The following is a 17,776-nucleotide window of genomic DNA, read 5'->3' as shown; positions in this document are numbered from 1 at the left end:
GGTATGTCATTCCAAGTCTGGGACTAAGGGATAGTGTCACTTTACATTGTGAGGAGGAAAAAATAACATACATTTGACATACTTCAGCTCCTTCCCTTCGTCTTTCCCCTTAATCCCTTTGTCTTTATAGGGATTATTCTTCTTATTCTTCTTCGTCTTTCCCCTTAATCCCTTTGTCTTTATAGCAAAACTCACAATATTGATCACAGTGTGAACAAACATTTCAAAACAACAGAAAAAGTGTATTGCATAACATTCTCACTACACACTTTTGAAAAATCAATATTACAAATAGGAAATAATGATAAAGTGAATTTTAAAATCTGATTTGCTAAGAATAATATCCAGTTGAGAATCAGAGAGGGGCACTGTATGAATTGGTTTTTCTGGATGAGGAGACTTTTTTCTCTCTAGGTTCTTGTTTATGTAATTCTGAAGAAATTGCAGGAGCAGTCAAACGAGGAGCCCAGCCTTTCCTGGTAGAGCTGAGATCCCCGGGTACACAATAAGCTCTTTCTTTTCCTGAGGATATTGAACCTGCTCTCAGGATTTATCAACAGGAAACAGGCCATGAGCCCTGTAACAGCAGGAAGTGTGAGAAGGGTAATGGGAGCTTTTATTTTAAGGATGCAAACACATTATGAACAAGGTAGAAAGTCTGGTAGGTTATCTCAGGGCCAGCTTTAATATGTGGGCGTCGACTCCTCTGTAGGGAGATTCTTACAGTATTTGAAGATTACAAACAGCAGGATCCTCTGATTTAAAGTCTGCATGACTTTTGTACACACTTCATTATATGAATAGATATTTAGGCTCGAATAATATCTATTATTCTACCAATATTATAATATATATATGTATATATATATTATACATTTAATGTACTTTAACCAAACATGTAACAAAAGCTTTTTTACATTTGCAAGACAGTTTTATTTTTAGTTTTCTTTTCATTTGTTTAAGGCTAACTTAGAACTCAATGAAAGAGATCTAAGATGCCCAATTCATTGTTGGTGGGACTAGGATCTAAGACTGGCATACTCAGTGTTGTATTTGAAAAGCCTTGGTATCCTGGACCAACAACAACCTGCAGAGAAGAATCTCCCCACTACAGCATCTGTGTGGAAAGCAGCATTGTTGCTGAGGAGATCTGTAGGAGCTGAAGTCAGCTGTGCTATAGATAAACTGTAATTTGAAAATACTGCATCATACAACGGGATGACATCAGTTGAAGAATGTTTGCCTTTTGCTTTATTGTACTTTTTAAAGAATGATCATAAATGCTTCATATCCTTTCTCTAAACGTAGTTCCATGACAATGCTTTGAAGAATCTTTAAGGAAAACAATCTTTGCTAGTAAATTCTGCGATTGTTTCTCCTTTATTCCAGGTTATTACATTCAGCTGCCAGCTGTCGGCTGTAAAAATCGAACACAGGAGACAATATACGCTGTGTTTTCTCTGCTATTCTCCTTTTTCAGGTTCGGCAGAAAATTAGAGAAAAATCTCTTTTACTTAAACTCCCACATTTAAACTCTAGGTCAAGGTAAATAAGCAAAAACATGCTCTTCTCATCCTTACACAACCTTACCCATTGTAAAAGGACATTTAGGTAAGAGGATATTTAGTTTCATTTAAATGATTTCCAGTGACTCAGAGAATTAGGTTTTATTTTTACTTTATATATTTAAGTGATGTCTTTACGCTTAGGAAGAAAAGATGATAATCTAATGAATCTCAGCTCCTCCTTGTGAGAAATGAAGAATTAAATAAACTTATATTGAATTAAGCAAATATTTACTGAGAACCTACTAAGTGGTAAGGCATTCCTGTAGGGACGGTAAGTGGTAACAAGTAATATAATAATAATTAAGGAATCTGTTCTTTCTGTAGATCACAAGGTACTTTGCTATTAATCGTCTCTTGGGGATAAGATAGTCCATGCTTCAGGGAGCCTACAGACTTAGGACAGAGAATGTCTATGGATTTATTTGAGGAGAATCCATTAACTTTAAAGCAGATATTCTCTCCAAAGAGTTGCTGACATTTTACCCATAAACTTTAACTTCTCAATATCCCTGCAACAGGAACAAAAAAAGGGATCATTTTTGTCTGGGATGCACAAATAAAGGTTGATGTGTGGAGATGACTGGTGATATAGTCCAGAGAACAAAACCAAGCACTGATAGAGTGTTCAACTCTGTTCAAGACTATTCTTGGCACTGACATATATTTACAGTCTAATCCTCATACAATATTTTGAAGTAAGTTCTGTTGTTATTTTACAACAAGGCAATTGAGGCACTGAAAGATGTAATCGAAAGTGCTGGCGTGTTAACCCTGAGGGACCAGACCATGAGCCCTTTGATTTGTGAATGGTAGGGATGGTCATTGAGAGGAAAGAGAGAATTCACAGAATTCTCTGGAGAACATTCTGATCCTGGCATCCCGACTATTCCTTCTGCTTATGTCCAATTCTAGTAGTTCATCTTCCTAGTAGAAATCGAATCTTAAAAAGTACATTGTCTTACAGGCTGCAGATAGAAATCTGCCTTTCTTTCAATTTGGAAATTCATATCTCTGTTCTTCTATCCTATCAGTCTGATAACATAATGCCTGAAAGGCTAGAAAATGCATGGAAAGATCTCACAGACAGTGAGTTTAAAAGGCCAAATTTATTTATTTATTTTAAAAATACTAGTCAGCTGTAACTGCTTCACCTCCCCCAACAACATAGATCTGTACCTTGTGTGAAATTTACAGTCATTCTGGGCTCTAAACGATAAAAATGATCTCTGTGCGTTTGTTCTTAATTCTTCGGGGTTTTGTCCTCTGTAGCTCTAAAGTTTTATTCTTGCAATATGAACAATATCGAATGAAATCTGGACGGTGTGCAAGAATATTCCAAGTGTATTATTGAGTCCCAGGTTGCGAATTTCATTACCCACATTTTGGTTTACTGTTCTGTTTTTGTTTTTGTTTTTGTTTTTTTTGTGTGGGTGTTGGAGGGTGGGTTTTCCAATGGCCTGTTCCAAATAATAGTGTAATAGAACACTTTGAACACAATTTCTTTCAGACAGAGGATCTTAACGCATACTTCTCGCAGATAAAATACTTCCAAGTGCTGCAGTTAGACGAAAGAAGGGAACTGTTTTTGATGTATCCACAGACTTGGTTGGTTGACTGGGATATCTCTACTGGCAACCTGGAAAGGCAAGTCAGCATTTCTGAGGTTAGATTTGGGGGTTTCAGAGATGTTCCTGAGGGTAACTAATGAGATGTGTGTAGCTACTTGTTTTGTTTTGTATTAACATAGCACTTTCCTGTGGTGGTTTCGTCCTCCTTCTTCAGTAACTGCTTATTTCTCTCAATAAGGAATGTTAATATAATTTGAACAAAAACAGCATGTAAAGAAAACGAAAACATAGATACCCAAAGACAGTCCCTAAATTAGAATGTCTTTGCTGACTCTTAATTTTCAAAATACTAAGGCACCTGATTCTGCTTCTCCATCTCCCCACTGCCATCTGAAAAGCTTAATGTGGAAATGAATAGTTACTCTCTACATACTAAGCAATACAAAAGAAACACACTTGATAATTATATTATTCATCAGACACTCAAATTGTGAGGTGAATTTTCTATAAGATTATAGTAGCAGGGCTGGGAAGGAGAAAGACTTAGAAGGCATGAAGCTATTCTTAATTTTGTTAGCTTTAATCCCAATTAGGCCGGGCGCGGTGGCTCACGCTTGCAATCCCAGCACTTTGGGAGGCCGAGGCAGGCGGATCACGAAGTCAGGAGATCCAGACCATCCTGGCTAACACGGTGAAACCCCGTCTCTACGAAAAATACAAAAAATTAGCCGGGCGAGGTGGCGGGCGCCTGTAGCCCCAGCTACTCAGGAGGCTGAGGCAGGAGAATGGCGGGAACCCGGGAGGCGGAGCTTGCAGTGAGCCGAGATCACGCCGCTGCACTCCAGCCTGGGGGACAGAGCGAGACTCTGCCTCAAAAAAAAAAAAAAAAAAAAATCCCAATTAGCCGCCTGTAACATTATCATGCTGCTTGTCCCTTGGAGAAAATTCATGATACAAGGTAAAATAAACTTTTGAATTCCCTCATGTTTCTAACTTTTCTTGTAGCATTTTACTCAGAGACTTACAGGCCAGGAGAAGGAGAGGAGCCATCTTGCCAAAGCCAGCGTCCGCTGTGTCCATCCTGAGACAACCCCACCCAGTAATCGTAGCTTCCTCTAATCTTCCTCAAGCTGCCAGTGATAAAATCCTATAAGAGATAAGACCTGAACTGTGAAATGAGAAAACAAACAAACAAAACTCTAGTGAAATATAAAGTGTGACATTGTGCCTAGCTAGAAATTAATGGGAACTTGAAATCTGGAAAAAGAGAGAAGGGAGTATTATAAAAAAGTGCAGATACATTTTTTTAGACTATTTTCTATTGCTGTGTGATCCTTGTGGTGTTAAAGACTATGAAAAAAATAAACAACTGGGAAGTTTCAACATATTCAGAGCCCGGCAGGTAGTATACGTCAAAAAAAAAGAAAGTGTTATACTGAACCTTCAATATCAAAAGTAAAAATATTCTTGACATCATAGACCACATAGAATAGTCTTTCTCAGAATACTTCGATGTGGAAAAATAGTTCATGAGATTCCAGGGGTAACTTTAGTATGAGCACATTCGGTTAGAAGAAGCATTCTAATTTGTGTCATCAAATTTACACGTAAAATAACTTTTTGAGCATATAATTGTAATAATTTACTTCAAGTGTTCTTGATTTGTTGCATATCCTTAAATTATTTTCTCATGATTTTTGTTGAAATGAACTTCATGTAATTACTGAATATAGCAGGTATACATTTTTTATAGCACCTAAGTGTGCAATTTTGCATTCTATTTCACATATATTTATGGGTAGAATGAGTTCAAGGAAACATCTTATTGTTCACTTGTTTTATTTTATTATTATTATTATTTTTGAGATGGAGTTTTGCTCTTGTTGCAAAAGCTGCAGTGCAATGGCACTATCTCGGCTCATTGCAAACCTCTGCCTCCTGGGTTCAAGCAATTCTCCTGCCTCAGCCTCCCACGTAGCTGGGATTACAGGCTCCCACCACCATGCCCGCCTAATTTTTGTATTTTTAGTAGAGACAGGGTTTCACCATGTTGGCCAGGCTGGCCTTGAACTCCTGAGCTCAGGTGATCCACCCACCTTGGCCTTCCAAAATGCTGGGATTACAGGTGTGAATCATCCCATCCAGCCGATTCACTTCTTAAGATGTTGGTAAACTAGATTTAATGCCAATTAAACATTTCATTTAGCAGATACTTATTTTTCAAGACCTATTTATTTCATGGCATCACTTCAGTTTTTATACTTGTTTTTTCTTGATAATTACAAGATTATTATAGGTTGTTATATTTGCCTACAGCATTGAAAATAATACATTTAAAACATATCTGCAACTATAATGTACGTACATCTTGAAGTGGATTATCATGCTATGAAATAGTATTCTCCTTATTCCCTCCTTTTTTTAATTAACCAAGGACATAGAACAAACATATTCTTCTCAATTTCAGATAACCATCCTGTTTTTATGTTTTCCTATTAAAAAGAAAATAAAACATACGGATTCTAACTTTGTCTCTTTTAAACCTTTATTTTTACAATTATACTGCTGTTATACAATATTAAGGAACTTTATCTTATGAGAATGAGGGATTTCTTTTAATAAGTAAAATGGTATTTTCAGAAAACATGAGACCACAAAACAGTGTTTACCATTTCTTCTTCGCTCTCTATTTGTAGCAGCGTGGAACCTTCCTTTAAACAATTCTCTTGACTGGTGTGCCAAATTTTCCAATGTTCAGAGACGTAGTAACAGCTTTCTCTGTTCTGAATCCAATTGTTTGGACAAGGACTGCAGTTATGGGCTTTGAATATAAACATTTTACTTTAGTATCTTATTGTAAAATATTAACAACATATATCCCCCAAAAAGCCCCTTGCCTCACCCTCAGTGAGGCTGAATCCCATAACATAATGGTTCACATGATGTAGCACTTACCAATTTCAGCTTCTCTGAGGCTCAATAGAGTAAGATTCATGTAATACGTTCTACATGCAATGGGCCTTTAACTTAAATATGAAATTAATTGTGGGATATATTTAACTAATTTTTTTATCTTCTATAATAGTTAATCTGATTATTCCCGTTTTATCGGTCTTTCCTTTCTTTGAGTTCACATCATTTATTGTCTTCACTTATTTGCTTATTGTTTCATGTCGGTTAATCTTACTGCCCCAATTTAGCCGGAAATGTACTGGACCATTGCATGGATTGAATCATAAGCCTTGAATTTATGTTTAAATTCTGAGAGCTAAACAAGGAAATATTTTATAGATAATGGAGAGAACAAGTAATCCACCTTAAGAAGTGATTTGAAAACATGCAGGTGAGGAAAATTGGAGAAGAACATAAGTGAACAATATGCTTAGTTTAGGACTCTGATACAACTAAGAAGTAAGCCTTAATGTTTAATCAGTTTTATGGAACCTGTTTTAAGATGGAATATAGTCACAAAAGAAGAATGGTCAAATATGTAAAAGGGGGACCAAAGACCGAGAATTTGACCAAGTGTTTCTGGCACAGGTTTATAGAACGAAAGACACTGAAACTTCCACAACTCTGGTTTCTAGACAGTCCCTGTATTTAGGCTAAGAAATAACTCATCAGTAGCTTCCATGGGCCAGATGTTGAGTTGTTTAAAGCTCTTCAATACCTTTTGTTTGGAATCCCTGCTAACCAATATCCTGAACATTGTTAGAGTTATAGTATAAATAATGTAGACAATGGTATTTGTGACGTTGAAGAACGTGTTGGATTTGTAGGTCTCCAAAATGGATGTTGTTGTTCTATTGAAGGTTGATGGCTCAGAGGTGGGTCTCACTCGAGTTTGCAGTGGTCTGCTGCATATAGAGACATTGTTGGGCACACAGTGATCCTTCAAATACTTGATTAAATTTTAATCAGAAAGAACTATGGTTGATTTTTGACATCTCTCATTGGCAATTATGTAAATGGTATCCAGTCTAGGAAAGTTAATTCTCTAAACTATATGTACAAGCATTATGAAATGCCAATTAAGTAACCATAGAATACTTGACAAACTATATGACAGGTAGAAATAGACTGCATTAGGTTTAAAATGCTTGTAAAGCATATAAAAGATTAAACTGGAGTAAATTCATAGAATTTTAAAAAAGAGCTAGGTCCTGCATCGTAAAAGAATTTTGTGGTAAATACTCATTTTCAAAATGAATTTTTCTGCTCAAAGCTATCTAAACTTGAAACTAAAACAGTATCTAAATATATTGGGAAATTTGGAGCTAGAATTAAAATACCCTTACAAATTTGAATGGCTAGATAAAACAATGTCTTTTTGTGTGTGTGCATGTATTTTTTTAATCCGACCTACTAATTGCACACACACCTCTTTGGCATTTGACAGTACATTTCCTTTAGTTGTGTTCTTTTGGATCCCTGGTGTTTCCACATAGTATTGGATGTTATAATAAGATTGAACTAAAGAGTGATCAAAATTATGTTACTCTTATTATGAAATCCTAACAGTTTTGCAGAGAACAAAATGTGTGTCACTGTTACTTTTCAGGTATTGGTGTATATATTTAGATGTATACAGTGGAAACTGATTTTTATCCATTACCTGAACTGAAAGAGCTTTGCATGAAGGTTTGACAAAATTTCATCTGAAGGACATGGCTTCTCTTCCATTCTGTAAAGTTTAGCAGTGCCCTCTCTTGTTGGATGAGTTTTTCTTGCTGCTGCATCGCAATGGTGGACACCTGCAACACTTCAAATGACACCAATGATTCCTAATAAAATACTGACATTTTATAGCAAAAGAATCCTTCAACACAGACTAAAGATAACTACAAATTACTATTATTTTTGAGACTTGAATTTGTATTATTTTAGTTTTTGCTTAAAATTTACATTGTACAAGAATCAAACACTACAAAGGACATGGAACAAAATTTCTCTTGCACCCCTTTTTAATTCACTCGATTTTACTCCCCCCAACCAGATTTACCAATTTAATTTTTATTATTTGGGAGCTTTTGAATGTTACACATAAAACAAAATGAAACTTTACAAATGAAAGCAAATGAATATAAAACTCGCTCTCTCCCCTTAACACAAATGGTAACAATATGTTTACATGGTTTTGCACCTTTTATCATTAACATACATATTTGAACATAGTTCCATATCAGTACATAGACATGTAGAATTATAGTACAATGGCACAACCAGGATATTGACATTGATACAATCAAGAAACTCGGCTCCTCCATTACCATCAGGATCTGTCCTTGCCCTTTTATAAGTACACCCACTTCCCTCTTGCCTTCACCCTTGTTTACTCCTGGCAGTCACTAATTTGTGTTCCTTTTCTATCACATGAATGAAATATAAATGGTATCTTACAGTACATAACCTTTTGCTCTTCGCTTCATTCACTCAGAATAATCCTCTGGAGACTCATGCAGACTGTTGTTTAAATAAATAGCTCACCTATTTCGTATTGTTGAGTAGAATTCCATGATATGGACTATCACTACTAGTTTAACTGTTCGCCCACTGAAGGACATCCGGGTAGTTTTCAGGTTTTAGTCATTACAAATAGAGCTACTATAGGCAGTCATGTACAGGTTTTTGTGTGAACATAAATTTTCATTTCTATGAGGTATACGCTCAAGAGTGCAATTGCTGTGTTTTAATGAAGTGTGAAGTTTAGATTTTTAAGAAACTGCTACACTATTTTCCACAGTGGCTATAGCATATTACATTTCCACCAGGAACGAGTGAGTGATCTGCTTTCTCTGTAGCTTGACATGCATTTGATGTTGTCACTTACTGTTATTTTAGCCATTCTGATTATGTATGTAGTAATATCTCACTGTAGTTTTAATTTGCATTTCCTTAATGGCTAATGACATTGAACATCTTTTCTTGTGCTTATTTGACATTTGTATATTCTCTCTGGTGAAATGTCTTTTCATGTCTTTTTGCCATTTTCTCATTGGATGTTCTAGTTTTTTACTGTTGAGTTTTGAGAGTTCTTTGTACATTCTAGGTTTCAGTCCTTTGTCAGATATTGATTTACAAGTATTTATTCCCAGTCTGTAACTTGTCTTTTATTTATTTACTTGTTTATTTTTGTAGAGATGGGGTCGTACCTTCTTGCCCAGGATGGTCTTGAACTCCTGGACTCAAGGAATCCCAAAGTGCTGGGATTACAGGCATAAGCCACCACACCTGGCCTGTAACATGTCTTTTTATCCTCTTCCTAGTGTTTTTTGCAGAGTATGTACGTTTCATTTTGATGAGGTCCATCCAGCTTACCAATTTTTCCTCTCATTAATCATTTTTTGATGTAAGTCTAAGAATTATTTGCCCACCTTTAGATTCTGAAGATTTTGTCTTATATTTTCAGAAACATTTATAGTTTTATGCTCTACATTTAAGACTGTGATCTATTTTGAGTTAACTTTTAATTTTTGTGTAAGGTATAAGACTGAGGCTTATTTTCTTTTTCCTTTATTTTTTCTTTCCTATGGATGTCTAATTTCTCCAGCACCATTTGTTGAAAAGCCTATCCTTCTTCTTTCAATTGACTTGCACTGCTGAAAAAATCATTTGGGCATATTTGTATGAGTCTATTTCTGGATTCTTTATTGTATTTTATAGCTGTCTTTTTGTCCACTAATACACCTAGCTTTAATTAATACAGGTTTTGGAATCAGGTAAATTGATTCTACTCAGTTATATAATTGGTTTAAAATAAGTTTATGATATGTTAATCATTATCAGATTGTGGCTATTGAATAGACATATTGTATAGAGAGAATGGCATCAAGAAAAATTAATTAGTGAATTAAGAAACAAATCAAAATACCTATGCATGTCAGCCAGACCTTTAGGATTAAAAATCCTCTTTTAGAGAGAAACAGAACAAAAGAGGAGAACAAATGGGCAAATCTCTAAAATTATGTTCATATTTTTAACCACAAAACGGAGGTAACCAAGATCACACACAAAAATCTTCTGACCAAGACAGGCTGGTCGTGGTGGCTCTTGCCTGTAATCCCAGCATTTTGGGAGGCTGAGGGCGGTGGATCACTTGAGGTCAGGAGTTCGAGACCACCATGGCCAACATGGCAAAGCCATGTACTAAGAATACAAAAATTAGCTGGGCGTCGTGACGTGCACGTGTAATCCCAGCTACTCAGGAAGCTGAGGCAGGAGAGGTACTTGAACCCAGAAGGCAGAGGTTGCAGTGAGGTGAGATCATACCCCTGCACTCTGCACTCTGGCCTAGGCAAAAGAGTAAGAAAAGAAAAGAAAAAAAAAAACCATTTAATTACATATCTACATATTCTGATCTGTTTTACTTATCAACATTGCTGCTGAGAAGAAAATACCAGACATCAAAAGCCATGGACTAGACAAAGCAGATGTTTATGCCCTGTCCGTCTGTGGATAGGTAAAAAAACTCACGCTGTCAGCTGCTTGGAGTTTTTTCCCTCTTTTTAGCAAAATGATGGATCTAACCAGAGTCGAGTGTAGGACAGTGATGCGCTAATTTTATCCTATTAATGATCTGGCATGTTTAGACATTGAAAAATAATAATTTTCCTCTTAGATTCAATATATAAATCTAAAATTTTATATTTAGATGCTTTTTTAGATTAGCCATATTATAGAAGCTGCTGTTGTTTGTTTATTACTATCTGAACAGCTTATACTATATGAAACTGTAATAAAACTGGAGAAAGAGAAATGAGACTTCTCTTAGAGTTTCACCCTAAATGGGAAGCAAAATATAGCACCTTTATTGGGGTTGAAGTTGTAATAAATTTGCAATGAGGACTAAAGACAAAACAATATAATTACCTAGGGAAAAATAACAAAATACTTTTAACATCCCCCAAATAAAATTATTTGTCATATGATATTATACATTATACCTAATTGATGAATTAAGAAAATGAACAGTAAAAACAAATAAAAAAGCTGATTTCTTAGAAAATGTTTTGAACTATAGTTTTTTTAATAAAAAATTAATGGCATAAATAATGTAGAAAAATTAGAAAATGTGAAATAGTAGGAAGAAAACGAAAAATTAAGTCTACTTACTTTGAAACCTACCACTCAAATATGGCCGTTAGTATTTAGTTTATATCTATTGAAACTCTTTCCTATGTACGTATATAGAAAAGTATTTTATATACAACCTTTAGAAAACCATATGTTTATATAAATGTCTTTTTAGAAATCTGCTTCTTTCATGAGAAAATATTGCATAACCATATTTCCAAAACAATATCAATGGTTCTAGAAGATTTCTTTAAATAATGGCATTGTATTCTTTTATATAAATATGACTTAATTAATTTTGCCAGTCCTTCTATTGTCAGGTAGGAATGAACTGTCCTTTAGTAATATATATGAGCAATTTGTAATTAGCACTTTCATTATATTCATGTTATGATGCTTTTAAACAAAAGGTTATAATTTTCATTTACTACTTTTTGTCAGAAACATGGTCCTATTTAAAATATATATATGTATATAAGTTAAATATGTTTTGACATTTGTCTTACAATGCAAGTTTTCATAAAGAGAATTGGATGTAACATTTTAATTTAAAATGGAACATAATCAAAATGGAATATTTATTAAAAAATAAACATGACTTTTGTAACTCAAAGCCTACTGGCTATAACATAATCTATAACCAGCTGGGACAAGTAATTAGTTATTGAACAGAATGTTTCACATGAAGAAGCTGCTTATTGCTTAACACAACAGTTTCAATATGGTAACTGGTTGTATTTTTTTAAAGCCCTGAGTGTTCAAAATGTATAAGAAGACCTAGGCAAATTATAAATTTAAAAACAACAATAAAAATTCATAGTCACTGCACTTGAACAAAAGCTAAAGGAAAATATACTTTACATCTGTATAGTGATATTTAAGTTTTGTAAGTATACATTTTTAGCTATTAAGACAAAATTTAAAAAGCAAAAACTTTTATTTGTAAGAATTTTCTAGAAATTACTGGAAGTCTTAAGCACATGGTTTTCTAGCTATGTTTCTTTTATCCTCATCAAAGTAACATTTTCTTCATACAATTTGTGTTTGGGGAGTTAACTTTTTTTAAAGATACACTTCTTTCATAGGATTAAAACATTTTAAAAAATCCAAAGAGTAAACATTGAAATATCTTTTTCTCTGCATCGTCACGATTTATCTCACTCCTCTTGCCCTCACTTTTAGTATTTCTTATATAACCTTCCGTTGTTGGTTTAAATTCAAGAAAATGTTCATTTTTAGTCAAATTGTAACATAGCATATACATTTAAAAAATAATTTCAGCTTTTATTTAGATTCAGGGGGTACATGTGCAGGTTTGTTACTCAGGTATATTGCATGATGCTGATGTTTGGGCTACAACTGATCTCATCAGCCAAGTTTTAAATGCTGTTTTTTTGCGCTTTACATACAGAAGTGTTTCTTCTTTCTTTTGTTGTTCTTGCTTCCAGGTATTCTGTTGTGTAGATGATGTACCCTTATTTATTAACATGGTCTCTTATCAATGTGGTGGGTATTTGAGGCTTTTCCCCTATTGTTAGATTGCAGGTTTATCCATAGGAACAATTTCCAAAACTGGTACTGCTGGGTCACAATTAAGACAGTTTAAAATAACTCACCATCTTAAGAACATGATTTATAGGTTTTATATAAAGAGATTTCCTTTACTAGACCGAGAAGACACTTACGTATACACTGAACAGCAAATCTTTTGACAACATGGAAAATGTAGAGTGTATTTTTTTTTTTTTTTTTTGAGACAGAATCTCTCTCTGTTGCCCAGGCTGGAGTGCAGTGCTGCGATATTGGCTCACGGCAGCCTCCACCTCCCTGGTTTAAGCAATTCCCCTGCCTCAGCCTCCGGAGTAGCTGGGATGACAGGCGCATGCCACCACTCCTGGCTAATTTTTTTGTATTTTTAGTAGAGATGGGATTTCACCATGTTGGCCAGACTGGTCTCGAACTCCTGACCTCAGGCAATCCACCCGCGTCAGCCTCCCAAAGTGCTGGGATTACAGGCGTGAGCCACCACGCCTGGCCTAAAGTGTACTCTTATAATCATCCTTATTATGTAATATATGATTTTTGTCTATATAGTAGAAAAAATATTTGGCAATTGGAGACTATAGATTTATGTTTATATAAAAACCAAATTATATATCCCATTCACTTGACAACATTGCTTCAAGATGTTGCATCTTCAATTAATTTTTGTTTTTAATTGGAAATGATTTTATACTTTAGGTTTCAAAATCTTCTTACCCCAAATAATTATTTGTAAAATAACATTGAAATTCATTATATAGAATTAACATTTAAACAGCACTTTAAAATATTTGCAATGCAATTTAAATATGAATTTTTATATTGTAGAGGTACAATGAAGCTTGGCAATGTGTCATTAAAAGTCCTCAATTTTTGCAGAAGTGGATTATTAGATGTTAATTGACTTAACTGGTCTTTTAGATATAAATTGTTTCTATTGTGTTTGATAAACAGGTATTTAATATGTATGCTTCTTAAAAAATGAACTCACATTTGCCTAAAATATGTATTTTTTAATAAGACACAAAGAGAGTAGATAGAGAAAAAGAAAGCTGTCTTGAAGTTCTAACATTTTTGTTAAGCTGTGAAACTTTATTTGAGGAGATAGACAAAGTAACAATTACTGATTAAGCTCTTAGCAATTCTTAAAACCTTCCTGTAAAAACCAGCAGAAAATGAAGCTCATGACATTACCTGAGCAAGATCAAACTTCCCATATTTTGTGAATGCGAATCTGAACCTTTCCCTTCCTTATTCTCAGAGTTCATAATTCTTCCTCTCCGGCTGATGTCTTTTAGATAGAGATATGATTTGCCAAGGCATATAAGAAAGAAACATCTATCCAAACAATACCCTTCACCTCTGTCTTTTAATGTACATTTTTCTTAGTACTAGCATGAGTGATGTTAGAGGTTCATAGTTCTTTTTCTGGAAACTGAAGCTCTGTAATTATTAAATTTTATAAAAATTGCACTTGTCAAACATGAAAACATTTCTTCTATTTGGACTAAAAAGCAATGTGGTTAAATGTGGCCGACAAAGCTCTCGGGTTTGCATTAAACATTTTAAATTGAAACTTGCCTAATATAAATAATCTTTAAAAGTCAAATTTAAATTAAATATGTATTAGAAACAGAAAAGCAGAATGTGAAATCTTTCAAATTGAATGCTTTAGCACGTTAGCATGACTCACAAATTGAATTAGAATACGTTATTATTTTCATTGTTTCTCCCAGAGACCTACAGCATATAATTTGAGTTAAAAAACATGCAATAGATCACTGAAAGTTATCAGTGGCATCCAAGTGCTCAGAGAGTTCTATCAAATGCTTGAAATTTGAGGCCATTATTTTACATCATTTATGTGCATTCACATATTACTTGATTGATTTTCCATCCATTTATAAATTATGAAGTTCTATACATAATTACCTACATATATCATTATATATAAGCTATTTGTAGTGTATAATACATATATCAATATAGGTTATTTTGAAAATATATTTTTGTACTTACACTTGACGCCCAAGAAAACGGATGCTGTTAATAACCCCATGCAGAAAATACAGGAAATCACCGTCACAAGACACCATGCTCCTAACCATGGAATAGGAAAAATGAAACCAAGTTAGAGAAAGTAGATAAAAAAGATGGGGCAAGGATGGATTGAGATTGAGTAAAAAAAGGAATTAACATTGGCATTTCTACTGAGAGTTGTTGGGGCCTGGAATGTGTAAAAGAAAAGGAAAAAGAGAACCTTTGCTCAAATGCATTGAAATACAACTCATAACTTGGAATACATGTGATATGGAAATTGCCAAATTAAATAGATTTAATAGTATACTTCTGTTATCCTTATCTTTGATGTCACACCTTATCAACGAATTATATGTATTCTTTTCCAACCATATTTTAGAGATTCCCCCAAGCCAAATGCTAGCTTTATCTTTTGAGATCAAAAATGCTGTCTCACATCTCCCCATCTCTTCAGTGTTACTTGAACATGGTTAAATAAAAGAAAGATACACATTTTAAATATATACTTTTAAATATACATTTTTGGAAGACGAACAAGTTTTCCAAGGTAATTTTACAAACCTGCAGAGAGGAAAAAAAGGAATATGTGATTTTTTTGTATTCAAACACTAATCAGAGAAAAATAGTTAAAATTTATCTTTGGATATTGTGATAGGCAGAGAAACGCCCCTGCCTCACATGCCAGTGTCATAATTACTGGAACTTGTAAGTTACCTTATGTGGAAAAGGGACTTTGAAGATGTCATTAAGTTAAGGATTTGGGATGGGAAGATTAACCTGAATTATCTGGGTCCTCTTTAAGCGAGAGGTAGGATATTGGAGGGACAGCATGGCGTGATAATGGAGGCTGAGAAACATTTAAAGACATTATGTTGTTGGTTTTCAAGACAGAAAAAGGGTCCATGAGCCAAGTAAAGCAATAAATGCAGCTCTAGAAACCAGAAAAGACAAGGTATAGATTCTTCCACTAGATTCCTGTCAACACCTTGGTTTCAGCCCGTTGAAATCCATTTCAACTTGTGACATCTAGAGCCCTAAGATAATAAATTTACGTTCTATTAATCCCCTAAGTCTGTGTGATTGGTTACACCAGCAGACAGGAACTAATATAGATATTAAATGATGCAGACAGAACTAATCACTGTAGCCAACAACTCTAGGCCAATGAGATCCTGCCAGTTTTTCAACCTATGTTTTCTCTTTTTATTTATTAGTATTTATCAGATAATTTGCAGAATGTTTTAATAGGACTTCAGTTAATTAGAGTTGTATTTTTTCACAAATTTCCCAAATCAAGGTATTCTTTTTCTTTTCCAGAGAGGCAGAGGAAAAAACAGTTCCACGTATTTATCAAGTTAATTGCTCTTTTTGTTTTTCACCTTTAATTACTCCTTCTCCACTTCATTAGCATTTCACGGACATTACATTACCCTTAACTAGACTATCTCAGATTAGAATAAGCATCTTGGCCTCATGATAGAGCAGAAAAAAACAAAACAAAACACAAAGAACAAAAAACATGAACCCTAAAGTCTCGCACAAAATAGCTAGAACTGGTTACCTGAACATTTGTTGGAAGACAGACATTTCTGGTAAGTGTTTGGTGCTGGACTATCCCACTGAAGAGAGGTGTATATTTCTTCCTCATGCATGTCTGAGGTGCTTTGATAGGAAAGCAGTCCACACAGGAGGCTGGAACAAATAACTCCTCTTGTGGTTTGGAGCAGGTTGGTGAAAGAACTGAAATTGGTTACATTTTCACAGTAGTGGGAAACTATATTTGTGTTTAAGGAGTAGAATAGATGCACCTTCATTCAGAAAGTGGAAGTTTATCAAGTCTAAGCCAAAACACAACTTGGTGAAAAAGGAAATGAGAGAGAACTGAATTCAGAATGGCCAATGATAGAACATTTTTTATATGGTTTCCAAAATGTAGCAGATGTTGAAGGTGATAGCAGTGAGTTCAGAAGAAAAAGATGTAAGTGCAAAGAACGCACTTGCATTTGGTATAGGAGATGAAGCATAGGGGTGACCTAGATAGTAAAGATATAAAGATAACTCACATTGGGCAAACCAGGGTGTAAAGAGTGGGAGATAACTGGGTAGCCTCAAACAACAAAGCTAGGAAGGGATTTCAACCTTAAGCTAAATTTACATACTGTATATTTGTTGGTGTAATGCTAGTTACTGTGATAAATAAACCTCAAAATATCAGCAACTTAACACAATAAAAGTTTATATCTTACATAATGTTTTAGCTCCAGGAATCCTAGTTAGTGATAGCATTCCTCCAAATGAGACTTGGGATTCTTTCATCTTGTGAGACATTGGAGTCCTTGACTTCCATCCACTGGGAAAGAAAAGAGAAGGTGATGAATCCACACCTGCTCTTGAAAGCCATAACCTAGAATAGCATGTCTCACATTCACATCCACCAAAGGCATGCCCACTTTTGGACACAAGGTTTGAGCTTGCAAAATGTATTTTTTGCCTGGACAGCCAACTCTTGATGACCACTTCACTCTAGAAGGAAAGCATGAACTATTTAGCTGACAAATGGCCATTTCTGCCACATCTTGTGACTATAGCATCAGAAATTTGAGACTTTTAATCATCATTCATCGTTTGACCACTTGTCTTTATGGCCAAAGGTTATGTCTAAGTAACATAGTCTACGAGTCCCAACATTATGCAAAATTACACTGTTTGCTTTCGTTTCAGTATCTCACTGGATTCATCAGTCTTTTCCCTAGCAATCAGGCCCCCAGAAAGAAACAAAGGGCATACTCCAGGGGTAATCTAAGGGCATTTAATTAAAGGACTGTATATAAAGTTTCGGGAAGTGTTAAGGGAACCAAAAAGGGGTGTGACATATGCACTGGGAAGCTGTCAGGTCACCTGAATAATTAAGCTGAAAATGTTTATTGGAACTGCATGACCTGCCTGACAAAGGCCCTGGACTAATATAGAGAACGTGTACCTTTG

The 17,776-nt window shown here is 34.8% G+C and overlaps 1 protein-coding gene across 1 annotated transcript; it reads right to left on the bottom strand.

The window, feature by feature from the left end:
• Window positions 1–1,844: 1,844 nt before the first annotated feature.
• Window positions 1,845–16,550, bottom strand: LOC105499920 (C-type lectin domain containing 9A). The gene is made up of 6 exons (XM_011772796.3): window positions 16,353–16,550; window positions 14,771–14,851; window positions 7,752–7,898; window positions 5,806–5,957; window positions 4,162–4,283; window positions 1,845–3,204 (listed from the first exon to the last, which is right to left on the bottom strand). Exons 1-6 carry the CDS (start codon window positions 16,441–16,443, stop codon window positions 3,072–3,074), a joined length of 726 nt encoding a protein of 241 aa, XP_011771098.2. The 5' UTR covers window positions 16,444–16,550; the 3' UTR covers window positions 1,845–3,071.
• Between the last annotated feature and the right edge of the window lie 1,226 nt (window positions 16,551–17,776).

Source organism: Macaca nemestrina, chromosome 10 (assembly GCF_043159975.1).
Source record: "Macaca nemestrina isolate mMacNem1 chromosome 10, mMacNem.hap1, whole genome shotgun sequence".
NCBI classification, from domain to species: domain Eukaryota; kingdom Metazoa; phylum Chordata; class Mammalia; order Primates; family Cercopithecidae; genus Macaca; species Macaca nemestrina.
Note: the sequence above shows the minus strand (reverse complement) of the source record. Positions and strands in the feature narration are given on the sequence as shown.

Coding starts and splice junctions, on each gene's coding strand:
- LOC105499920 (XM_011772796.3), bottom strand. CDS start 16,443: ATGCATGAGGAAGAAATATACACCTCTCTTCAGTGGGATAGTCCAGCA. Junction 7,899..14,770: donor CGTTTTCTTGGGCGTCAAGT/GTAAGTACAAAA, acceptor TGTCATTTGAAG/TGTTGCAGGTGTCCACCATT. Junction 4,284..5,805: donor TAGAGAGCGAAGAAGAAATG/GTAAACACTGTT, acceptor TATCTCTTATAG/GATTTTATCACTGGCAGCTT.